Source organism: Lemur catta, chromosome 21 (assembly GCF_020740605.2).
Source record: "Lemur catta isolate mLemCat1 chromosome 21, mLemCat1.pri, whole genome shotgun sequence".
Lineage (NCBI taxonomy): Eukaryota > Metazoa > Chordata > Mammalia > Primates > Lemuridae > Lemur > Lemur catta.
Genome location: NC_059148.1, coordinates 11172835 through 11197822, shown reverse-complemented (window position 1 = coordinate 11197822; position 24988 = coordinate 11172835). Strand labels below are relative to the sequence as shown.

The 24988-nt window shown below is 56.2% G+C and overlaps 1 protein-coding gene and 2 long non-coding RNA genes across 4 annotated transcripts in view; 2 read left to right on the top strand and 1 right to left on the bottom strand.

Annotated features, from left to right (window-relative positions):
* Positions 1 to 29: 29 nt before the first annotated feature.
* On the top strand, positions 30 to 10993 carry LOC123625699. Its single transcript, XR_006730621.1, has 4 exons — positions 30 to 182; positions 1069 to 1150; positions 6882 to 7062; positions 10967 to 10993. It is a non-coding gene; the product is annotated as an uncharacterized LOC123625699 (long non-coding RNA).
* Positions 10994 to 11018: 25 nt separating this feature from the next.
* On the top strand, positions 11019 to 14596 carry LOC123625698. 2 transcript variants are annotated; one of them, XR_006730620.1, is made up of 4 exons: positions 11019 to 11058; positions 12181 to 12242; positions 12863 to 13204; positions 14428 to 14596. It is a non-coding gene; the product is annotated as an uncharacterized LOC123625698 (long non-coding RNA). The 2 variants fall into 2 exon arrangements; XR_006730619.1 differs by lacking the exon at positions 11019 to 11058 and adding an exon at positions 11378 to 11970.
* A 1248-nt stretch (positions 14597 to 15844) lies between these two features.
* The window catches only part of BCR (BCR activator of RhoGEF and GTPase), a 114705-nt gene continuing 105561 nt past the window's right edge, over positions 15845 to 24988 (bottom strand). Inside the window, exons 17-23 of the mRNA XM_045534212.1 lie at positions 22360 to 22419; positions 21231 to 21340; positions 19803 to 19942; positions 18275 to 18409; positions 17379 to 17484; positions 16738 to 16900; positions 15845 to 16352 (exon numbers count right to left, since the gene is read on the bottom strand). Coding sequence (XP_045390168.1) covers positions 16263 to 16352; positions 16738 to 16900; positions 17379 to 17484; positions 18275 to 18409; positions 19803 to 19942; positions 21231 to 21340; positions 22360 to 22419 — 804 coding nt within the window. The 3' untranslated portion in view covers positions 15845 to 16262. The remainder of the gene's footprint in view (positions 16353 to 16737; positions 16901 to 17378; positions 17485 to 18274; positions 18410 to 19802; positions 19943 to 21230; positions 21341 to 22359; positions 22420 to 24988) is intronic.

Genomic DNA, 24988 nt, shown 5'->3' with positions numbered 1-24988 from the left:
GCGCAAGCGCCGTGCCGGCCCCGCCCACATCCTGCCACCGCGCAGGCGCCCACTGCCCCACCCACCCGACTCGCGTCCCTCGGGGCGCTGGGTTGCGCAGGCGCCTTGCCTCTTGGCCGTTCACGAACGTCGCCCGGGTAGCTAGTACGCATGCGTCAGGTCTCGTGCTGGAACCTGGGCAGGTGTGTGCACCCGGAGACCCCCACCGGGCAAGCGGGATGTTACCTAGAGTCCACTAGTCCCAAAGGCTCTGCTCAGCGCGGAGGTCCGTCATTCCTGCAGCACGTATTTACAGGGTGCCAAGGAAGACGCCTAGGCAGAAGCCAGACAATGGGACAAAAACCACACAAGCTCTGCCCTCCTGGCGCTCCCAGTGCATCAGGGAGCGCAGACACAACACACGTGAGCAACCAGACACACACGCACACGCATGCATATTTTCTTTGTCAAGTTAAAGAGAACGCATTGCAATTATCCTACAGGATTTTTCCTTTGATAGTTTGAACTACTTTAATAAGTTTTTCTTTTATTACATCATTTTAGGTTGCTAGGAAAAACAAAACTTAGTCTTGATATATTTTAATACATAGCTGGACTCTTTGCTAATATTGTTAGTATTTTTGCACATACATAAAAGAAGTGGCCCTACACTTTTGGCTTCTTGTGCTGTCCATGTCTGGTTTGGTATTAAGCTTATACTAAATTCACAATGAGTTGTGGGGAATTCCATTTTCTTCTTTTTCTGGAAGATTTTAAGATCAGGACTTTCTGTTTTTTCTGATGTTTGCTGACCTCGCTTATAAAATCATCCAGGCCAGGTGTTTTTCTTTGGTTTGTCTTTGTGAGATTTTTGAGGAGATGGGGTATAGATTTTAAACTAAGCGTTCAATGTCTGTAATGGTTCTAGATCTAGACAGATTTTTCTGTTTCTTCCTACTTAATTTTTCTAAGTTCTATTTTTCTATAAAACTGTCTTTTTTGTCATTGTTTTCAAAATCATTGGCATAAAGTTATTCATGTGATTCCCTGTGGTTTTTGTTTTAATATTTTTCATTTATTTCTGAATAGGTAATACATTTGCATATTACAAAATTCAGAAGGCAGTATGTCAACCTCAACGCCACTCCTGTAGTTCTCCGGATGCAACCAAGTATGTCACTTTCTTGATATCCTTCTAGAGATATTTATGAATATAAACAGATGTCCAAATAAACAGGTATGTTCTTTTGCATTTTTTTTTACATAAATAGTACTGTACATACTGATTTGTATCTTTCTTGTATTTTAATTTTTATTTTTAGAGTCTTGCTCTGTTGTCCAGACTGGAGTACGGTGGCATGCTCATAGCTCTCTGCAGTGTCCGATCTCCTGTGCTCCAGTGATCCTCCCCACTCAACTTCTCAAGTAGTTGGGATCACAGGCTTGCAGCACCACACCCAGCTTGATTCTCTGTTACAAGGACAGTTGTGATGGCATTTAGGGCCCACCTGGATAACCCAGGATAATCTCTTGTCACAAGATCCTTAATTTACCAAATCTGCAAAGACCTTTTTCCAAATAAGGTAGCATTTACAGATTTCAGAGATTAGGACCTGATATCTTTGGGGGCCATTATTTAGCCTTCTACAAGTATGCATTCTTTTGTGTCTGCCTCCTTTCTCTCAACATGCGGTCTGTGAGATTCATCTGTCTTGTTGCATGTATCTGTGGCACATGACATGAATGTCATTTTGGTTGCTGTGTAGCATTCCATTGTATAAATTTATGATACCATAGTTTATCCGTTCTATTGATAGACATTTGGGTTGTTTCCAGTTGTGAGCTATTAGTGTAAGGAAAATTGGAATAAGCAGAAAAGATCCCTGGCATCTCCCATGGAAAGCTATGCATAATTAGCACACACCCTTCTAAGTTATCTGATTCTCATTCTGTGGGGGTCTCTGGGCCTTTTATTGCCTTGGAGATCTACTGCAACTCTGTAAATTGTAGAAAACTGATAGCAATGCAAATGATTCTTATCTAGGGACAACCCTCCCCAACCCTGCAGAAGGCAAGTTTTGCCTCCATTTGCAAACTTATTTCAATATTCCTAATCTGTGTCTCTGATCTTTGAATTTTCCTTTTAACTAATAGTAACATTTTATCAATTCCCTCATCATTAATGAGTTAAACTCTTTGACACATGTTTATTTTATATTTGTGTGAGAGCCATGATTTTACTTTTTAAAAATTACCCTTTAACATTAGGAACAAAATTCCTATGAACATTCTTGAACATAACAGAAATGCTCTTAATGAGCAAAAGCCACAAAAATGGATTTTCTACCATTGAAATTCTAAAGCCAAAGAGCCATTTTCCACCAAACAGGAGGTTGCTGAGCAGACATTTCCTGAACAGCAACCTGGCACCAGACCTGGAGGGCCGCCGGATGCTGTACCCAAGGCTGGAAAGAGCAGAGGTGGGTTCAGCCGGGTCCCAAGCCTCTAAGAGCCTTCTCTGGCTGGGGCAGCAGCGTGACCTTGTCTTACATCAGGTGAGATTGCTGCTGAGGTTTCCTGGCACCATCAGCAGGATTCTTGGAGGAGGTGGCATTTGAGGAGGGTTTCCCTAAGGAGAGGGGGCAGTGGACAGCATGAGAAAGAAGAAGGGAAGGCAAACAGCATCCTCAGGGACCGAAGACAAGGCTAGGCACGCAGAGGTGCAGATAGGGGACCAGACAGTCCTCCCCACCAGGTCTTGGAACCTCAATTCTAGAGTGTGGACAGGGTCAGTCACTGCAGCTTTGGGACAAGGGAGAGACATGCTGTGAGGTCTTCTTTACGAAGACTGGCCTGGTGGCACGCACAGGATGGAGAGGGTGACCCTAGCAGTCAGGGGACCTGGGTTGGAGAGGGGGTCAGAGGGGAGGTGAGTGATCTGGGGGTGGGGCACAAAGCCACACAGACTCCACGCCAGGTACCATGCTGGACCTCAGTGCAGCATCTGGGTGGTCCCATCAGCCTCACCCACCCCTCGCTCTCCTGTCCTTGCCCATCCTCCTCAGCTCCCAGGACTGGAGGGACAGGAAGAACAAGCAATTGGGGCAGCTACTGGCTGAGAGCCAAGTGGGGACCTGAGCAAGTGCCCAGCCCTGGGGGGGCAGGAGACCATCTGCGGGTACAAGAGCCCCTCCCAGGGCCCAGCCCCAAGTGGCAGGGTTCGAGACACTGCCATGACCTCTGTTAAATGAAACTTCTAGGAGGCCATCATTTCAGTCTGAGCTCCTGCACTGGGCCCCCGCAGACCAAGCCAGAATGGAGTCACCCATGCTAAAGTTCCCCCGTCACCAAACTGAAATTAAGGTGTTATCTGACCTTCCTAGAAATCAGGAGACAGAGAGAGAATAGCCAAACCCCCAGACAGGCCAGTTTTAGCCGGCATGATAAGGAAGTCTCCTCTGCTTTAACCTTTGTAAGGAAAATGCCTTTGATCACTTGAGCCCAGGAGTCTGAGGTTGCTGTGATCTAGGCTGATGCCAGGGCACTCGCCCGGGCAACAGAGTGAGACTCTGTCTCAAAAAACAAAAAAAAAAATGCCTTTGAAATGACCAATCCTCTGCATTCTGTTTCTGCGTTCCTCAGCCCTTTTCTGTTATATTAATAAAACCAACTTCCTCTGCTCAGCTCATCAGAACACTCATTCTATTTTATGGAATGGAGTGTTGCCTGATTTTAGAATTGTAAATAAAGCCAATTAAGATCTTTAGGCTAAATTTGCTGTAATTTTGTCTTTTGACACCTCTACTCATGAGCTAAGAGTGCCCCAGCCTCAGGGGCTGACATTGCCCTCCTGCCAGGCCCTGCTGGCCCTGCAGTGCCAGGGCCTTGTCACCACTGAGATGCACCAAGCTCCGCCCCCAGGACCCTCTGTCTCCTGGCACCTCTGGCTTCCCGATGACCTGCTCAGCTCATTCCGAGCACCACACCCCAAGGCCCACCCTACCACTGACCACCTGACTCGGGCCCAGCTGCCTCTGTCTGCACCACAGCTGGAGGATACAGAACCAGTGGGGGCTGCAGGCCAAGTTTTAATCAGAAAACAACTGTTCCCAACGGTTAGCAAGCAATCAGCTCTGAGTGCCAGGACATCGGGCTTGGGATTCTTCACATGCCTCCCTTGGAGCCAGCCGAGCTCTGGGTCCTGGAAATATGCAACTGTTAGCCAAGCAGAGGAGTGTCTGCAAACAGAGATGAGCTGCCTGCTCTCCCAGCCACGCCCACTCACCCGTGTACCCAGTGACCAGGGCCCGGAGGCTGGGAGGCTCCCTGGGATGCCCAGCTAGAAACACGGGAAGGACAATGACTTGGGTCAGGCTGTCCACCCTTCTTCATGGCCTGCAGAGATCAGAGATAGTCTCACCCTCCCATTTCACAGTCATGGAAACTGAGGCCAACAAGAGGAATGGTGAGCTGGTGCTTCCCTTGTGCCAGTTCCATGTTTTCCCCAGACTTGAGTTCAAACCCTGGCTCGGACAGCTATAGGCTGTGTGACCTTGGGCATGTTCCTTAACTTCTCTGTGCCTCCATTTCTCCTGTGACCAGTGGCAATACTCCCATACCTGTCAGGGGCGTTGGGGACTAAGTAACAGGGTTCCACCCTATTAAACACCCCTGCACACCATGCTTCTCTTCCATGCACTTTGCACAGAGCAAACACACAGCTAATACCAGGGCTGTCGGAAAGTATCCAGCCATGTAATATGTTCTTGGGTTTTGTTTTTGTTTTTGTTTTGTTTAAACAGAGTCTCATTCTGTTGCCTTGTCACCCTGGGTAGAGTGCAGTGGCCTCATCATAGCTCACAACAACCTCAAACTCCTGGACTCAAGCAATGCTCCTGCCTCAGCCTCCCAAGTAGCTGGGACTACAGTCAAGCACCACCACACCTGGCTAATTTTTCTATTTTTAGTAGAGAGGTGGTCTTATTCTTGATCAGGCTGGTCTCAAACTCTTGACCTCAATCGATCCTCCTGCCTCACCCTCTCAGAGTGCTGGGATTACAGGCATGAGCCACCCAGCCCGGCCTGTTCCCATTTTATTGACAATGGCTGGATACTTTCTGGGCAGCCCTCGTACACAGTAATGATGCATTTAAGTCCGTCTATCCGGAGACTAAGCATCCTGAGGACAGGGCCTGGCGTGAGGTAGGGGGTCAGGAAACAGTCCCTCTTATCATTTCTCAGCGTCCAGGCCCCCAGTGTAGGAAGCAATGACCCTTTACTGGCCTCCTGATCCGACTCCACCCAGCACTGGTATGATAGTGTGATAAATAATTTAGGCAAGAAAAAATGTGTAATTGGCTTTCCCAGCACTCATAAATTCTTAGCTAGGACACCTCTGTAATAAAAGACAGATCAACAGGAAAAAAAAGAAGGCATACAAAGTTATTAACGTGCATATAGACTTGGGAGTCATACACAAACATGAGAGTCAAAGGAGGGGCCGGAGGACTGAAGTTTTTTTATCATACTGAGGTTACAGAAAGAGGACCTGGGTGGGTGTGGTGGCTCACACCTGTAATCCCAGCACTGTCAGGGGCCGAGCAGGGTATCACTTTGGGCCAGGAGTTTGAGACCAGCCTGAGCAACATGTGGAGACCCGGTCTCTACAAAAAATTTTAAAATTAGCTGGGCATGGTGATGCGCACCTGTAGTCCCAGCTACTTGGGAGACTGAGGTGAGGGAATGGCTCAAGCCTAGGAGTTCAAGGCTGCAGTGAGCTGTGATTGTGCCACTGCACTCCAGCCTGGGTGACAAAGTGAGACCCCCTTCTAAAAAGAAAGAGAGAGACAGGAGGGAGGGAGGGAAGGAGGGGACCTGTCCCCCAACACCCCTGACAGCGTGGGAATATTGCATTGTTCACAGGAAGAACTGGAGGCACAGAGAGGTCAATGAATATGCTCAAGGTCACACAGCTCGTGGCTGTCAGGGCTGAGATTTGGACTGATGTCTGGGGAAGCACAGAGTTGGTTCATGGGAATAGGAGATAGGGTTTGGGGGATGTGGGGGGAAGGAGGAGGCAGTGTCACAGGTTGTGGGAGAGTGGAGGGAGGGAAGAAAGCAAGCAAAGGCCGTCTTATTACCCAGATGAGAATCTCTCAGGGAATCTCAGAGCTTCTCTCAGAAAGAGCACAGATGCGGCCTGCGGTAGAGGTTTCTCTGTTGGACTTTTAAAAGGGTCACACTTTAAGCCAGGCGCAGTGGCCCACACCTGGAGTCCCAGCTACGTGAGAGGATCGCTTGAAGCCAGGAATTAAGGCTGTAGTGCGCTGTGGTCACACCTGTGAACAGCCACTGCACTCCAGCCGGAGCAACACAGTAAGACCCCAGCTCTAACAGAAATAAAAAATAGGCCGGGCGCGGTGGCTCACGCCTGTAATCCTAGCACTCTGGGAGGCCGAGGCGGGTGGATTGCTCGAGGTCAGGAGTTCGAGACCAGCCTGAGCAAGAGCAAGACCCTGTCTCTACTAAAAATAAAAAGAAATTATCTGGCCAACTAAAAAATATATATATAGAAAAAATTAGCCGGGCATGGTGGCGCATGCCTGTAGTCCCAGCTACTAGGGAGGCTGAGGCAGTAGGATGGCTTAAGCCCAGGAGTTTGAGGTTGCTGTGAGCTAGGCTGTCGCCACGGCACTCACTCTAGCCCTGGCAACAAAGTGACACTCTGTCTCAAAAAAAAAAAAAAAAAAAAGAAATTAAAAATAAGTGCCAGGCTTTACTCCCTTTTAGTCTCCCTTTCCTGTTAATCTGTCCTAGATATGGATAAGGGAGCCTCGGAGAAAGCCTGTTTGCATCTACTGTTGACTTCTCTTCACTAACGTATTAATAGATTTCCTCTACAGATGCAAATCTCCTCCCCAAAAAGAGCTTTTCAGGGCTATTCGCATTTGCAGCCCTTCTGAGTAGCCATCTCGAAATGTGCGAAAGGAATATATTTTGGGGTGAACTATTCTGGTTTCCTTCAGTAAGAAGAAATACCCATTTTGGTCTTCATCCCAATTCCTGGCACGCAGCGCCTAAGTGGTAAGTGTCTTCGGGGGCATGCTAATGGACCACAGGTGGCCGGGGACTAGGGGCAGCCTTGGGATGGGGCTGGTTGCCAAGGGAACCAACCACAGGATTAGAGGGTTGGAAATTTCAGCCAAATCCCCCAATCTCCAGGGAGCGGGGAGGGGCTGAAGATTGAGCCAACCCCCAATGGCCAGTAATTTAATCAGTGCTGCTTATGTAATGAAGCCTCCGTAAAAACCCAAAAAGGATGGGTTGGGAGGGCTTTTGGGTTGCTGAACACCTGGAGGTGGCACCCAAGAGGGCACAGAAATTCCGTGCCACCCCCAATACATACGACCCTGTGCCTCTCTTCCCTCTAGCTGTGCTTGAGTTGTATCCTTTTACGTTCATCAGGTAAATGTAATCAAGTGTCTTCTTGAGTTCTGGGAGCTGTTCTAGCGAATTATCACACCTGAGACGGGCGTGATGGGAACCTCCAATTTGTAGCCGAGTCAGACAGAAGTTGGGCACAACCTGGGCACCCACTACCTGCAATTGCCGTCCGACGCGGGGACAGTCTTATGGGACTAAGCCCTTAACTCGTGGGGTCTGCGCTGACTCTGGTTCGCGCTAGAATCGAATTGAACTGTAGGACCCCCAGCTGGTGTTGGAGAATCGGGTCCGTGGGAGGAAAATCCACACATTTGGTCACAGAAGTGTTCTGGGTTGAGTCTGAGTATAGCGAGGAAAAACACTTTGTTTTCCCATTCCACTGGGGAACACAGGAGGCCAGTGTCGGCCTAAATAACAGAGAGGGAGGCGCTCTAAAAGAACACGATGTTTGTTTAGGAATAGGCGTTGCAATGGGAATGCGGCACCATAGCGAGCCATGGGCACGTCCAGGAGTGAAAGGAAGACAAAGGTTTTTAGAGGAAAAGCGAGGAGGATTCTGTAATTGTTTTGAGATAATTATCCTTGGCTCCAAGGATCAATAACAGCACTCTGTGTGTGTGTGTGTGTGTGTGTGTGTGTGTGTGTGTGTGTGTGTGTGTAAGATTTTGCTGACCTCTGTGCTCAGTGGTGGTTTTGTGGTCTTTTGTGTTACTTCTTATTACCCGGCACTCATGCATGAGAACCCTCCCTCATGGCCTTCCGGGCTCTATTTGTCAGGATTTTTAACACAAGGGGCTCCATTTCAATTCTGACAACTTTCACACCAATGACACATCATGGTGGAGACCCGAGAAGAGCTGGGTTGACCCAGATGAAGGGATTTCCAACGCAGCTTCCCTGAGGCTTCCATAATATTTACTGGCATGTGTCAAAGTGTCTCCTTTGACCCTTATTTAACACATAAGGCTCAGAGAGCTGTTAGTGGTCCAAGAGATAGAACCAAGTCTTAGCTTCTAAATTCTGTGCAGGGGATTCCAAACCAGGGATGTCATCTCACACAGGAGCCTCCTGGGGACCCTGCACACATCTCAAAGTTCACAGGCCCACATCTCTTCAAGAATCGTCTTTGGGACACAACAGCTCTCTCTTTTTTTTTTTTTTTTTTTTGAGACAGAGTCTCACTCTGTTGTCCGGGCTAGAGTGAGTGCCGTGGCATCAGCCTAGCTCACAGCAACCTCAAACTCCTGGGCTCAAGGGATTCTCCTGTCTCAGCCTCCTGAGTAGCTGGGACTACGGTCGAGCACTACCACGCCCAGCTAACTTTTTCTATTTTTAGTAGAGACAGGGTCTTGTTCTTGCTCAGGCTGGTCTCGAACTCCTGAGCTCAAGCGATCCTCCCTACTCGGCCTCCCAGAGTGCTAGGATTACAGGCGTGAGCCACCGCACCCGGTGTTCGAGACCAGCCTGAGCAAGAGCAAGACCCTGTCTCCACTAAAAATAGAAAAAGTTAGCTGGGTGTGGTAGTGCTCGACCGTAGTCCCAGCTACTCAGGAGGCTGAGACAGGAGAATCCCTTGAGCCCAGGAGTTTGAGGTTGCTGTGAGCTAGGCTGACACCATGGCACTCACTCTAGCCCGGACAACAGAGTGAGACTCTGTCTCAAAAAAAAAGGGGAGGGGGTGGATATTTAGTTGAGGGCAAATTTTAAGCAAATCAGTAAAAAGTAGGGATGATTTTTATTTGTAAAATTTCTATTTTTTGGAGACGGGGTCTGGCTCTGTCACCCAGGCAGGAGTGCAATGGTGCGATCACAGCTCACTCCAGCCTCGAATTCCTGGCCTCAAATGATCCTCCTGTCTCAGATCCCAGCATGCTGGGATGATAGGTATGAGCCACCGCATCCAGTCAGGGGAAGGTTTTGAACCCAAAGCTCAGCTATAAATAAATGATGCTGCGTTTACACGAAAACCTGGAGCAGTTCAGGATTTTAGAAAGATCTGGAGAAAAGAAAGACAATCCTGTTGAGAAAACCACCCTGGGGAGGAACTAATCTTAAATTGTCACCAGGCCTGGCCTGTCTCAGCAGCCAGGGAAGGAGAAGGGACCAGGGCAAGGGAGGTAGACGTATCCACATCAGAGATGTCAGGGCTGGAGCCACTGTTGGCCAGGCCACTCAGGGCCTTGTGCTACCAGGCAGAGCCAGGCCGTCCTGGGCACGGAGGGAATGGGCAGGAGAGGCGAGACCACCAGGCCGGCAGGGGCCCTCCCAGGAACTTGATGGAGAAGGAGACCCAAGGGCCATAGCTGGGGGGCCTGGAGGGGCCAGCTCGGGGTGTTCCCGCCTCTTTTCCTGCCTGCGGAAAGCTACAGTGAGAGAGTGTGCTGATGGGCAGAGGCGGTGGGTTCCGAGCAGGGGAGGGACCCCCCTTGCAAGGTCCTCGCCTGGCGGGTGGGTGGGATTAGGAGCTTCAGGGTGACTGGATTGGAAGACATTGGCATAGACCGTAGGAAGACGAGGCCACGTGGGAGGTGTCTGTCCCAGGGGCTCACTGATGTAGCCCTGGCTGAGGGCGGTGACAGCCCCCAGCCCTCTGTGCGGTCAGTTGACACCCTGGGCCCCTCTAAGAGGGTCATGAACGTGGAACAGCACGGGCAGGCTCCATGTTGAGGGCTCAGAACAGTGGCCAGAAGCCATTGCATAAGTCCGCTCGGGCTGCCGTGACAAAATGCCACAGTCACGGAAGCCAGAAGGTGCCGTCAGGGTTGGTTTCCCCTGAGGCCCCTCTTCTGGCTGGCAGATGCCGCCTCCTCGCTGTGTCCTTACGTGGCCTTTTTTCTGTGCACACGCAGGGAGTGCGCCCCCTGGTGTCTCCGCTTGTAAGCACACCCGTCCTGTCGGGTTAGGGCCCTGCCCTGGCGACCTCATCCTGAATTACCGCCTTAAAGTCCCCACGTCCAGCTACACCGACCTGGGGGTTAGGGTCAATGCAGGAACTTGGCGGGAAACAATTCAGTCATAACAGCCACAGAGTCATTTCCAGGTAGAGCCTGGAAAACGCCAAGGAGGTCAGGAAGGAGCGAGGATGGAGCGTGGGCAATGCCAGCGGGCAGCAGCGGGACTGGCCGCAACCCCACACCCTAGCGTGGCTTGGCCAGGAGGAGGCCTGGCAGGGTGGAGGCCGGGGGCCAGCCTGCTGGGGTGGACAGGGCTCCTGTGGCCTGCACCCCCGACTGGGAGCCCAGGACTCTCTCCCTGGCCCAGAGGAAAGAGGCCTGCCTGGGAAACACAGCTCACAGCGTCTGTCTAATGGAGAACACGGACACAGATCACAGATGCCTCAGCTTGTTCTGAATAACTTTTTTTTTTATTTTTTTTGAGACAGGGTTTCACTCGGTTGCCCAGGCTGGAGGGCAGTAGCACAATCATAGCTCACTGCAACCTTGAACTCCTGGGCTCAAGCAATCCTCCTGCCTCAGCCTCTGGAGTAGCTGGGACTACCGGCACATGCCACCACACCTGGCTAATTTATCTTATTTTTTTGTAGAGATGGGGTCTCGCTATGTTGCCCAGGCTGGTCTCGAACTCCTCGTCTCAAGCAATCCTCTCTCCTTGGCCTCCCAAGTGCTGGGATTACAGGTGTGAGCCACTGCACCCAGCCCCAAATAACTTCTGATCAGCTTCTCCTCTCCGAGATTTTAAATACTGTTCTCAGAAAATAGGAGAAACAGCATCGATTTCCCTTTCTCCATTGTCTTTCCCTCTGTCTGGCCCCATTTTGCCCCAGAGCCCAGCGGCAGGGCTGGGAGGCTGGGCTGGCCGGGCACTGGGCAGCCACAGATGGGACCCGGGACAGCAACCCTGGGGCAGGGGGACAGCAGTGCCCAGCAAGGCAGCACTCTGCACCACATTAAAATTGCAGCTACATGTGAACGAGCAGTAGCAGCATCTGGTGCCCTCTGGGCCAGGCAGTCTGGAAGTCACCTGTCCAAGGTCACCTACGCCTTGAAGGAGTCCCTGGGGCTAAGGTGGCTTTTCCCAAGCCTCGGGCCATCCTGGTGACTTCTCTTCTAGTGGCTGCTTAGCTGGCAGCTACTCAGGAACCTGAACCTATTTTGGCTCCAGTCCTCCTTTGACACCTGAATGTCACATCCTCACTGTCTGGCTCGTTTTGACAGTGACTGAAAACTCTCAAGTGAGAGTTTCTGGGAGGCCCTGCCCGGTCTGCCCACAGGAGGGGAAAATGGTGTGTGGGCTGAGCCTCGGAAGGGCTGGGGTCCCTGGGTCCCCCTGTTCTAGTTAGAGAACTGGCCACAGAAGCCCCGAGATGGCCTTCCCTGGGACACATGGCCGTGTGACATCCAGCCGGGCTGCCCGGCCGGGGGCCGTCAGCACCACCTGGTTTGGGACCTCGCGGAAGAGCGGCCTTGGCTGCCCACGGCACTTGGTCTTTCCAACCTGGCCATGGCGAGATGCAGCGGGGCCCTGTCTTCCAGGACACCGTTGACGTGTGCGCCTGTCTAGTCACCGCCCCGCTGGCCTCTCCGCACTGTGAGAACTGGGTGACGCAGGGCTCGGCAGGCGTCCCTCTCCCACTCGTCTGGCGGACCGGGCTCCCACACCCGCCCCCGCCCTGGCTCTGGCAGTTCCCCCCACCCATGAGTGACCCATGAGCCTGCTTGCTGACCCGTGGCAGCTGCTCCATTTGGGCCTCAAAACTGAGCATCTGTCACCCCTCACTGTTCCTGTTTATCTTTCCAGAGCTACTTGTGACAGCTCATTGTGGTCGGTCCTTTTAAGGCAATCAGGGCATTGTTTTGGGGGTGAGTATAAAAGTCCTTCTAGATTTCTCTATGAAATCCTGCCTTCTCTTTATTCAGATAGGGCACGATGATGCCAGGAGGTCCCGGCCCGGGTGCCCGTGTCCTGGCTGGTGGGTGAGGTCTGGCCCCACCTCACCCACCAGAAAGGGACTGAGCTTGGGGCAGGAGGGATCAAGACCCCCCGATCTCAGCCTCTGCCCCCACGGTGCAGACGCTTTGTGTGCCTTGGTTTCCCCTGGGCCGTGCCAGGGGCCCGGGCTCCCCACCGTCAGCTCCTGCCTGAAAAATCACCTCCTGGTGACAGAGCTGTGACAGGGCCCTGTGCCCAGGAAGGGAGGGAGAGTGCCGCCACCTTTTAGGGGCTGGACGCTGAGAGTGGGGCCAGCGGCAGCCCTGGCCTCGCTGGCGGACGTCAGACTGGGCAGAAGAGCCTGTCGTCCAGGCAGCTCCTCCAGCGAGGCCAGGACCCACTGCCAACCCCCTGGGGGTTGGGGGGCTCCAAGGCCTCGCAACACCCGAGGGTGGAGGCACATCCCCTTGCTGAGCCCTAGGTCAGCCTCGGGCCGGTGAAGGACGACCCTGAGCTCAGAGCTGCTGTCACCGGCCCCGTCTCTCCCCAGGACACCTCTACAGCCTCCTACCGTCAGTGACCTGGCCTCAGCTACAGTGACGCTCCCCGGGCAGTGGTGTTCGCAGACAAGATGAGAAAGGTCACACTGCAAATGGGAGAGCATGTGACTAGCACCCCTCGCCCCCGAGAGAGCTGACCAGGCGGCTGATGAGAACCACCTCCTGGGAGTTGAAGGAAGATTCCGGGCTCAGCCACCCTTCAGCCACCTCACTGGCCACTTGCAGTCTATCAGGTGACCTTGCTCCCCTGTGGGGCCTCACGGTGACAGCTGATGCAGGCACTGCTGAAGGCCGAACGGATGTGGCCTGGTTGTCCCCAAGCTATGCTCAAGGTAGGACCCACGTCGCACACCCATCCCTACCCCAGGTGCAGCTCCCCTGTGGGCTGGGTGGGCTTCTGAGGTCAAGGCCGTAGGTAGAGCAGAAAGCCAAGTCCCATCCACAGGCGTAGAAAGGCCAGACCTAGCTGCAGCACCAAACCCCAGTCTGAGCAGAAACCCCCCAAGACCAAGGACCTCATGCCAGAGCGGCGGCTGCAGGTAAAAGCCACACCCCAGGCTCTGCGTGGCTGGAGCCCTCCCTGCCCCTGGGCCCAGCATGGCCAAGGAGCACCGGCCAGCCTGCCCCACCTGCTCTCTGTCCCTCCTCTCAGCAAGGCCATGGTCCCTGCCCAAACCAGACTGCCCCACACTCGGTGGAGTCGCTGCTGCTGCTCCGTGTCCTAATGCTGCTCGGCTGGTGTCTGTCTGTGGCACCTAGACCCCACCAGGCCTGGCTTCTCCACAGCAAGGCCTCCTCGGCCCCCAGCCCTGTCACTGCGCACCCCCACCCCATCCCACCAGCTCAGGGCTTCTTCCCAGCAGCACCCATCCTGCTTTTTCTTTTTAATCCAGAAATCACCACTGATGCAGGTAGTTTCAGGTAACTTTAATGAAATTGTCAGCAGTCCGTTCCCCGTGGTGGTACGTAGACGGCTGAGCTCAAAAGCAGGATCGCAGCTGCTAAGAGACCAGCCACACACCGAGGGAAGGCTGGGCTGCCTCGAGGGAGGGCGCCCAGCTCGCTGCTCCCGAACCAGGGCCCCCCGGCAAGAAAGCATCACTTCTAGTTGCAGAGTCCGGCAGCCACGCCTCGGGAGAGCTCACACCAGGCCCTAGGCCTCTGCCTGCTCTGCAGGGATAGCTGAGTCCCCCTCCTGGAGGACACTGTGTTCTCCAGCCCCAAGTCGGCTTTGCCACCCACAGGCTGCGAGGCGGGAGACAGGTGACAGGCAGCCCCAGATCCAAGACGACCATCGCCACCATGGCGCAGTGGCGGAGGGGGCACTTTTACAACTACACAGAAAAGAGTGGTCATTCCATCATTAAACGGCACACATCCTACATAAATAAAAAGTAAAAAGGGCAAGGAGGTCGGGGAGGGAAGGAAAGTTGGCACAGACATTGATATATTGCTTTCCAGTTTCAAGGCGACAGATGCAAATCATGAGACACCAGAAGAGACAGAAACAAGGGCAGGATTTGGCTTTTCTAAGCAAAATGTGCTCCCCTTGCAGGGCTAGAGGGACGGAGAGAGAAGGGAAGCCAGGCCGGAGGAGCCCACTGGGCTGCCGTGTGCAGAGGGCAGAGGGTCCCATTCTCTTGCCCTCACGGCCCAGGAGGGTGGCACTGCTTTAAGACGGTGGCTCTGGTCTCCTTGTGAGAAAAAGCACGAAATCAATAAACACACAGACATAAAACTGTCAAGCGGCTTTGTTTTCCGTTCCCTGCCTCGGCAGGTCCAGGAGCAGAGGGGGAGTGGGGGGCGCGTGGCCCCCAGCTGAAATGCTTCCCCGTGTACCCCAGGCTCCACGGAGGTGCCCATCAACATGTGCATGAGCCCCCGACACCGCGGCTCGGGAAGGATCGAGGGATGCTGGGTACTGGTGCTGTCACCAGACAACCCACACACGTTTTCCTGAGTCCAGCTACGCTTCCCTCTCTGCTCAGCTACATCCTCTCCTCCTGCAAGGCCAGTGCGGGACTCTCTGCTCCAGAGCTGTTTCCTTTTTCTTTCTCCCTGTCCCCGCCTCTCCCTCTTTTTAAAAAAGTGATGCAAATGTTCATGGGTTTGTTGCTTCGAAATACTTGGCGGCCTCCCTGGTTCCCTTTTATCTAAGCTGGGTGGTCAGGAGGGACTGCAGAGCGCGCCCTGGGTCCCGTGCAGGTGCGGGGGTGGGGGGCCTGTCCCTCGGCCTGCCCTGGGTGGGAGCCCCCCACCCCTGTGCCGGGCCTGTCCCTGACCCCCCACGTCCCCGATGCTCCCGAGGCTTCAGAAAGGACTCCTGGCGACAACAGAGCTGGCGCGCAGAGGAAGACGAAACAATGCCGGGACACGGACTGTCCACGGAGTACATTCTAGTATCTTATTAGGTATCTGAATCTGTTAGGAAAAAAATTAGAAACTATGTATATAAAACTTAAAAATATTCAAGTATCAAAAGGCTATTTCGGATCAAAGTTTTTGAAACAAGCCGTCAGCAAGCGGCCGCCGCCAAGAGGAAACTTCTACAAAAGTGGAGAGTCTGCTGAGCGACAGCGAGGAGAGGAAGGATCCGTGTGGGCGCCCGGGGAGGGGAGGGCCTGGGGGGTCTGGGGGGTCCGAGGGGTCAAGGCCTTTCGGAGCCAACAGGCCAGCGCGGCTGCGGCCACTGTCCCTGGAGAACAAACGTCAAGTGCGCAGCCCAGGCCGCCCCCCCCCCGGGGGCCGCGCATCAACAGCAACGACAGAGCAACGGGAAAGAGCCAGAAGCAGACCCATTTCTGCACAGAGATCCTTCTAGAAAGAAAAAGAAGACAGCAGTGAATGGAGTCAAAACGCTACACAGTGTCGACTTAGCTCCTCCAACCCTGTTACAGGCGGAGTCGGGCCTCCAAGTCGGGGAGCGGCCGAGCCCCCACCCACACAGGGACAGGGCCGTGGCCCCCACGGTGTGAAGCAGCAGCAGCGTTTATTCAAGACACAACAGGGAGGGAATGCGGTCGTGTTCCCTTCTCCCCGGAGAGGGTGCATCTTGACAAGTGATCCAGTAGAAATCTTTTAAACTCTGGTAAGTTACGTTCATAAAAATCACTCTCTCAACCCCGTGCCCCGGGGCCGGGCCCGCATGCGCAGACGCGCCGGCCTGGGGCGCCCTCTGGTGGCAGTGTGGAAAGCCACAGTCTGAGGCCAGCGCTGGGATCCGCGCAGGCCGTGGGCCTGCCGCTTGGGGTAGCTGGCTCCGGCAGACGGCCCCACTCTCCAAAGGCCCAGTTACACCTCCAGAAGGTTCGGCTCCCGCTCGACGGAGGGCCCGTTTAGCCAGAGGTTTCCAGGCTGTTCTGCCAGCCTCTTGGAGATGAAGTTGGGCCTTTAGACTTCGGTGGAGAACAAGATGCTCTGTCTCTTGCTGTCCGGGGCGGGGATGGCCTCTAGTTGCAGGAAATACAGCAGCACCTGGACCTGCCCGGGAAGAGGAACACGGCTCAGAGAGCTGCTCACGGCTGCAGGTGGGGAGGCCTTCCTGGCCCAAGTGCCCGAGTCCAGCTCAGGGTGCTGAGGGCCCCTGCTGGTGACATGAGCCCCTACAGGGGATCCTGCCGTGGGGTGGCGTCCCAACGAGGCATGACTTGGGGCTGTTTTAAGCCCTAGGCTGGGGGCTCCAGCAGGACCACCAGGTGACCTGGGCCCTCCCTGCCCCTCCCAGCCATGTGGGCCTAGGCAAGTCCCTCTCTCTCGGCCGCCGCCCCATACTATGCAGGTGGGAAGACTGGCAGGGCTCGGGGTGGGGAAGGCACAGGCCACCTGTCAGGCCAGCGTGGCGTGGGCTAGAGCCTGTGTCCCGTACCTGGGACATGACCTCCAGGGACCAGCTGTCGGTCATGGCGATGGGCTGGCTGGGGTTGGCAGGGAGCTTGCTCTCCTTCTCCGACGGCCGCAGCAACGTGGGGCCGAAGACCGTGGCCAGGTTGTGCAGGGACATCTTGTTCACTGCCTCCTTTTCTGCCACCCTGCAGGGGCCGAAGCAGAGGGTGCTGTTTCAGCAACACCTCCGGGACAGAGGCAGAGGGGTCGGGCGAACGTGGCGGCAGGCTCCACAGCACAGCCACCCAGGGAGGGAGGGACCGCGACCCTGGCTGTGCTGGAAGCAGACTACCCCAGGTTCTCTGGTCAGAGCGGCCCAGGATCAGGAGCACTCGAGGCTGGCAGGCCCTGGGTCAGCTCCGCGCCATGACCTGGGCTGGGGCGCAGGAGGGGAGGCCAACTGCATTGCTGGCCGTGGTGAGGCCCCTGCTCTTTGCTTAAGGCCACAGTGCAGGGGAAGGAAGGTGGCAGATGGGGGAGGGACGGGGGTGGCAGTGGCGCTGGTCCCCGGGAGGCGGTAGGGAGAAAAGGCCCTGGGTGCTGGGAATTCTGGCTGGGGCCAGCCGGGCACCCTGCTGCCGGGGGTCCTGGAGCCCCAGGCCCCTGCGGAAGAGCCAGGGCTACCTTTTCAGATGGTCCAGCAGGAAGAGGAAGGTGAGCAGGTTGGCCTCTGGCAGGGACAGCAGCAGGTTGAGCATGCAGCTCTCCTTTGCAACGGGGTCTGAAAGAGCTGCAGAAGGTCGGGGGTTACTCCTCAGAGTCACAGCAGTGGGCCGAAGACCTACCGAGGGCGGCTGGACAGAGCAGCCGGCACCGTGTCACAGGCGCCGGCCAGCCCAAGCCTGTCATCGTCCCCGCTCACACAGTACCCTGGCCCCCAGCGGGGGACCCGTAACAGGTGCCTGTGTGGGGAGAGCTGCCTGAACGCCTCTGCTCTCGCTCAAAGGGGTCAACGGCACCCGGGGACCAGCAGCAGGGGGGGCCGTGAGAGTGGGCGCTGGCGGGCAGAGCTGTCCTCAGGGCTGACTCAGTCAGTTCCTTCCACCACAGCCCCCTCGTAAGAGCCCAAGGCAGGAGAAGCCCCGCATGAACCAGGCAGGTGGAGTGAGGGGCAGGAGGGGGGGAGGGACTTCAGGAGCAGCAGGCAGACTGGCCCTAGGGGTGACACGGAGGCTGTAGCTGCCATCTACGACAGTGCCCCCTTGGACATCACCCTCCAGGCTCACCTGGGGTCAGGCTGGGTTTGACCCTACACTTGACGGGCCAGAACCTGGGCTTAGAGCCGCAGGCTTCACCCTCTCGGTCTGCTTGCGGGACAGGGACAGCGGGCTGCCCTCCGGGGATGGGCAAGGCCTCGCAGGTGGGCTCCGTTCTCATCCCTGCATCACACGCAACAGCTTTCCGGGGCTGGGTTGGAACTCGGACCCCGGCAGAGGGGCAGGGCTTGGGTTCCCACGCCCTGCCTTTGACAATAGCCCCCAAGGCCGGCAGCGGACAGGATGGAGGCGGGAGACACTCACCGATGCCCTCGGCGAAGCTGGGGTAGAACTCGTCGGTGAAGAGGGGCTCGGGCAGCTCGCGGAAGTAGAGCTTCAGCGTGCCGGCGATGGCGTTCACGTCCATCTCGCTCATCATCACCGACACGTCCTTGTTATCTGGGAAGAGCGTGGAAATGGACGCTGAGCAGGGGCTTCTGCAGTCCCTGCCTTGGCTAACGCACTGTCCTTGCCACGCGGACGGCTCTGTGGGTCCCTCCCCTTTGAGTGGCTCATCTTACTCCTCAAACATCCGCGCGCAGTTCTGCACCTGTGCAGGGCTGACGGGGAGGCGTGTGCACCCCCACACCTCTCCCCTGTTCGGCCAGGAGCAGCCTGGCAGCAGAGCCAGATGCGCTGGCCAGGGGCGGCCAGTGGGGTGGGACATGGCGCCAGGCTGGGAATCAGGTGGCTCTGCCCCGTATGTAGCGACTGCCCTGGTGCCAGCGTCTTCTGAAAGCAGGAAGGCACTGGGCTTAGCTGAGCTGTCTCAGTGTTTAAACTGGTGCCTCCCTCTGGGCTCAGGTGGCCACTGGTCCTCTGTGTCACAGGCCTGGTCCGCTCTGGTTGCCCAGAGGGAGCGAGAACTACAGTAGGGTCCACCCAGGGGTCCTGGTCAGGGCGGGTGGTGTGCACCCCGTGGATGGGTCTGCAGGCACAAAGTCCTGGTTCTGCCACCTGTCACTCTGAGGATGTTGGGCAAAGACCTGATGGTGTCTTGGAGCCCCACCCTGCCATGTGGGGCAGTTCTACCTCCTGTGCAGTGTGTGAGGGCTGGTGAGCCGGAGGTGGGGACACTGCTGCACCCCAGGAGCTGGGTCACGAGAGTGCCCTTTGCCCCCCGCATTCTCAACCTGGCCAGTGCTCAAACTGCACTGACCCCCAAACTTTGGCACCTCTTGTCCACCCCCACGACGGGCAGGCTGAGGTCCCACAGAAGTCCCTGGTCCGACCTAGCAAGCGGCACTTATGGCTAGGATGGTTTAAAGACTGGCCTCTGCAGAAGCTCCTCCCAAGACTCTTGTCTTCTCATTTTTTCAAATAATAAATCAGTAAGTATAGAAAAGGCCCAGGCCAGGCGCGGTGGATCACGCCTGTAATCCTAGCACTCTGGGAGGCCGAGGCAGGCGGATTGTTTGAGCTCAGGAGTTCGAGACCAGCCTGAGCAAGAGCAAGACCCCGTCTCTACTAAAAATAGAAATTATATGGACAACTAAGAATATGTACAGAAAAAATTAGCTGGGCATGGTGGTGCATGCCTGTGGTCCCAACTACTTGGGAGGCTGAGGCAGGAGGATCGCTTGAGCCCAGGAGTTTGAGGTTGCTGTGAGCTAGGCTGACGCCATGGCACTCTAGCCCGGGCAACAGAGTGAGACTCTGTCTCAAAAAAAACAACAACAAAAAAGGCCCAGAGAATGGTATGACAGGGCCGGGCCACGCAGGGCGCTCTGAGAGTCTCAGCACGGACACCCCCGCCCACCCGCCACCCCACACTGCCCCGGCTGACACTCACTGACGTCGAAGGCCGCCTTCAGCGCCTGGATGTCCGTGGCCACCCCGGACACGCGGTAGATGCCCACCTCCTCCATGCCGCGGCGCTCGATCTCCTCCACGCACTGGCGCACGATGTAGGGCACTTTGGACCTCTCTCTCCTGTGGGGGAGGGGAGCGTCCTCAGTGCCCTGGCAACCCCGCTCAGGCTGCAGCACGGGGGACCTGCCACCTGTCTGCACACCTGGAGGTGGGATGAGGACGGTGACGAGGGTGCCCGGGTTTGGGGCTGCACACAGAGCCTTGAACATGTGTCCCCTCCCTTCTTCACACTCGCAGTTATCACCGTGCGCATCTCATCGGGGCTACCGAAGAGACCGAAGCAGCCAGACACCCTGCAAGTCACACCTGATCTTTGGGGCAAGGCCTGGAGGCTTCTCTAAGAGCAGCCGGCCACAGGAAGGGCATTTAAAAGATCCCAGGCCTTGGGTTGACAAGCAGCTACACGATGTCCTGGCCGGCATCTCTGAGTCGGGAGATGGGCCCGGTCCTGGCCCTGCACCCGCTTGCCGTGCGAGAGGTGACTCCCCTGACGGCCCCACCCGGGCCCTGCACACACATCTGCTGAGTGTGCGACTGCACAGGCTGCCCGAGATTCTACTGCTTTCCTTCTCAAGTCTTGGCAACGGGTAATTCCAACCCCTCTGTGTAGGACCCTGGACTAAGAATACTTGGAAGACAGAAGACAGTGCTGTTTGAGGCCTTAGCTTCAGTTTTGTTTTGCAACTGGATTTAGGAGCACCTCAAAGCTCTTTCCCAAACCACCCTCCTCCGCCTGTGCTCATGCGGGGTAGTTGCCAATGGGCCCTCTCTGCTGGTGCCTGGAGCCTTCCCAGAGCACTGCGGAGGGGACCGGGGTGCAGCTGGGGGCAGGGAGTGGTGTTTAGACACAAGAGGGCGTCCAGGGAACGACTGACGTAGTCCCCACCGGCCCAGATGACCAGCGAGGTCAGGGGCCTGGCTCGATTCTGTCCTGGGGAAGCAAATGAGTTCTGGGAGGAAGTGGCCTGTGTCCAAGAGAACTGCCCTCAAACTACACACAGGCTTCTCCTGGCAACTGACTTGTGACAGAGGGGCAGGGGTTACAATTCTTCAACAGGAACCTGGGACCATGACAAGTTCCAAGCAAGGGAAGCAAACCCTGCACTGGGGCAGTTCCCAGAGTGGTGCAGGAGCTGGCCCGCTGCTCCCAAGGACGGGGGTGAGGACTGTCCTGAGCTGGTGTTGCAGCACGCACAGGAGGTGCCAGGCACAGCAAGCGTCCCCGGGCCCGGCCTCCCCGTGCAGTGACCTTGCACAGACAGGAGGGAACCGCGCCTGCTCTTTCCTGCAGAAACACGTGGAGGGACAGGTGCCCTTGGTACACGCGCCCAAGCCCCTCGCCACTCACTTGGTGACCACAGCAATCTTGACCCCGAAGACCCCCGTCTGTTTTCGGGAAGGCATTCTCTTCAAGCTGAACTCCCTGCTGGTGAACTTGACAGAGAGTTTCACCTCGATCTGCAGTGGGAAGAAGGGGCACAGCCCTCTCACCCTCCTGGTCCTCACGGCCCAAGGTCCCAGGGGCCCCTGGCAACTCTGTCCACCCCCAGGGGAAGCAGGTCTCGGTCCCAGCGTGAGGAGGGGCTGCCCCTCAGCAACAGCCAGGTAAGGACACGGTGGTTTAAGGACCTGCTTCTGCAGAACGTCCTCCTACAATCCCTGTGGCTGCTCTTTCTTTCTTAATAGCAATTTAAAAAAAGCAGAGAAGCACTCTGGGAGGCCGAGGCAGGAGGATCGCTCGAGGTCAGGAGTTTGAGACCAGCCTGAGCAAGAGCGAGACCCCGTCTCTACTAAAAATAGAAAGAAATGATTTGGACAGCTAAAAAAGAAATATATATAAAAAATTAGCTGGGCATGGTGGCGCATGCCTGTAGTCCCAGCTACTCGGGAGGCTGAGGCAGAAGGATCGCTTGAGCCCAGGAGTTTGAGGTTGCTGTGAGTGAGGCTGACACCATGGCACTCTAGCCTGGGCAACAGAGTGAGACTCTGTCTCAAAAAAAAAAAATACAAAAATAAATAAAAAATAAAAATTAAGCAGAGAGAACATATAGAGAGTAACATAACACAAAGTCAAAAATTATCAATTGTTAACATTTTATCCTGTCTGCCCAGGCCTTTTTTGGTGTGTGGTTATGCCTTTTTTAAAAGCTCTAAACCTTTCTTAGGATAGCTGAAGATGAATCAGGGGTCTGTCCCCATGGGCAGTCCCCAGAGCCCGGGTCGAGACCCTACCCGTTCTGGCGGTGCCATGAGATCTCTGCTCAAGGAGGGAGTCTCAGGGCCTGGCCGAGGACTGCACTCCAGCCACCAAGTGGAAGATTCCTTCGTGTGTGCAGCGACTGCCATGCAGGGAGCCCTCCCTCGTCCAGCCAGAGACCAGCTCAGGCTTAGCCGCCTTCTGACTGTTTCAGAGGGAACAGGGGCTGCCCTGACCCGCTGGGGGACGCAGGCGCCCAGAGGGCCCCGTGGGCACATACCCCGTTCATGGCGATGACGGTGCGTTGCCAGTCTCTGTCCTGCAGGGCCTGGGGGTCCAACTGAAAGCAAAGACTCACGATTAGCAGAGGCCCTCGGTCTGTGCAGAGGCCCCGCTGGGCAGGAGCCAACACCTGCTACTTCTCCACGTGTACGTCGGCAGCAGAGCCTGGCTGTGGCCGGCACCTCCATCCACAGCCCGAGAGTCCAGAGTAAGGAGAAGACCTGCTAGAAACTCTGGAACCTCAGGGCGCCACGGCTCCCAGACCTCTGCTGCCTGGGGCCCCGCACCCCTCCTCCCTCCGTCTTCTCCAGGTGGGAGCTGAAGTCCGGCCGTCAGCCTTTCTCTGTCCTGCTCCCTGTCGCCACAGGGGCTACTCAAAACTCAGTGGAGGGTGAGCGGTCGGTCTAGGACCCGAGTTCAGTAGCAGCCTCCCAGGGGCAGGGCACAGAGCGGCTGCGTGGGGAATCGTGAACACTGTCTTCTCTCCACGCGCCACGGACCGGCCTGTGGCAGGAGAAGCCTCCAGGCCAGGCCAGTACCAGGGCTTCACGTCAGGCCCGGAAGGACCCAGAGCCAAGCCCTATGTCACGCAGCTGGTGAGGGGCCAGGAGGAAGCCCCCAGAATGTCCACCCCACGGGGCACCGTCCCAGCAGCTGGGCTGCAGGCACCTGCTGTTCAGTGTCAGCCAGACACAGTCTGGGCTGCCAAAAACACCTGACCCTTCATGGCCAAGCCACGTGCTCCCGGCTGCGGAGGCTCGGTCTCCCCGTTTTCGGGAGACATACGGCCTTGGTATCCATCCCTTGCTTCGGCGCAGGGACCATACCTCATGAACACTCCTGCAGGGAGCCCCCCGGCCTCCCCTTCTAGGCCCTACTGGTGAACGTTTCCCAAGCATCTGAAACGTATGGCCAGAATGACACAGAAAAGCAAAGGGTGGCAGGACGTCTCCCTCCAGGGGCTGTGTTGGTCACAAGTCCTCATTCTGCATCTGGCCCTGGAGGTTTCCAGAGCCATACTCTGGGCTGCAGGGCCCCCACCCTGAGAAGCAGGGTCCGTGAGCAGGCACCAGTCAGGCACAAACCACTCAAAAAAAAGCAATCTCCCGAGTGGCCCTGCCCCCAGAGTGAGCCGCAGGCAGAGGTGGGAGGGGATGACAGGCCCTTCCCGGCTCTGACCAGACCAGGCGTGGATGGAGGAGACGGGGCTGTGCACCTGCTGCCCACGGAAGGGGACAGAGTGTGTTTCCTCCCCTCCCAAGGAAAGGGAGAGTTTACCCCACCACTGCGAGCTTTAAAGAACGGAAACCCAGAAGCAGGTTGGGCAGGAGACATCCCCCTCTTACCCCCCCATCCCAAGAATGGCGACCACTGGGTGCCTCCCCCCCTGTGAAAACCCAGAACTGGCAAAAGCAGCCGACAAGCAGCCCAGAGTCTGGGGCAGCAGAGGGATGGAAAGAAGAGCCACTGGAGACATCCGGGTGGCAGAGACCTACCCACCCCCCGCCCCACCAACCCACGTGCCGGCCCACCTTGCCCCTGCACATCAGGTGTCGCATGTGAGTCCACAGGGCAGTGCCACGGGCACACAGGTGCCTTTCGGCTGAGGCCACCCGGCTCCGGCACGCCCGGCTGGGGTGGAAGTACCGAAGGAGGCCCTGCATGGCGGCGGGGGCTGAGTCTCGCATGCCGGCGGAGGCAGAGAGGCCGGTAGAGGCTGATGGGAGCACGGTGGGGAGCGCCCAGCCTCCTCGGCCTTTTAAGCAGTTTGAGACGGAAGCCACGCCCCGCGTCTGGCTGGCCAAGGTCAAAGTTTCCCATTACCCCTGGGTTCCACTTTTTTGTCTGTGTATGGGAACCCCCCCCGCCCCCGCGCCTATTGGTTACGGGAATTCCAACGTGTCTCCGTCTCCTCTTAAGCCCAGAAAAGCTGAGCTTCCTTCTGGAGTGGCTGGTTTCCTGTGGCCTGAGTTTGGAGACACTGAGTAAGGCGTGTGACTGGTCAGTCTGCCTCGCGCTGCGGTGCTCTGGAGGCTGTCCCAGGGCCTGCGGCACTCCCAGCAGGGAACCCCAAATGGCACACACTGCCTCCAATGGGCCCAGGGCAGAGAGCGCCCCACACGGCCCCTGCCCTCCCAGACCAAGCCGGCCGAGTGACGAGCAGCCCGACTCCAGCCCTCATCCACTCCCGGGCACTGGCGTCCAGCGCCCACCCCACTTGGCCCCGACATGCCCAGGCCGGCTCTTCACCAGACCCCTCTCTGCAGCTCCCAGGGACTGAAAATGACTGGGGTGTCAGCCACGAGACACCCAGCCCTCACAGTGGTCCCCGCCGGTGGCTCCAGGGGGAAAGGCTGTCCGTGGCTGGAGCCACCCCAAGAACAGAGTGTGCTCGGCAGAGCGGAAGCAGCAGCACAAAGAATAGTGCGATGATGAAGCCTAACCCCAAACATCGCTCAAGGCTGGCTGCTCTCTCGTGCAATTATTTAAAGCACCAGAGAAGTAAACAAGCAAGGGACGGGGGTTTGGAAAAACAGATGACGGAGGGGGAAATGGCAGTCAAGGGAAACGCTGAAGCAGTCCGGATGTGTCCGGGTCGCCAGGGCTCGGTGAGGAATGTGCCTGCT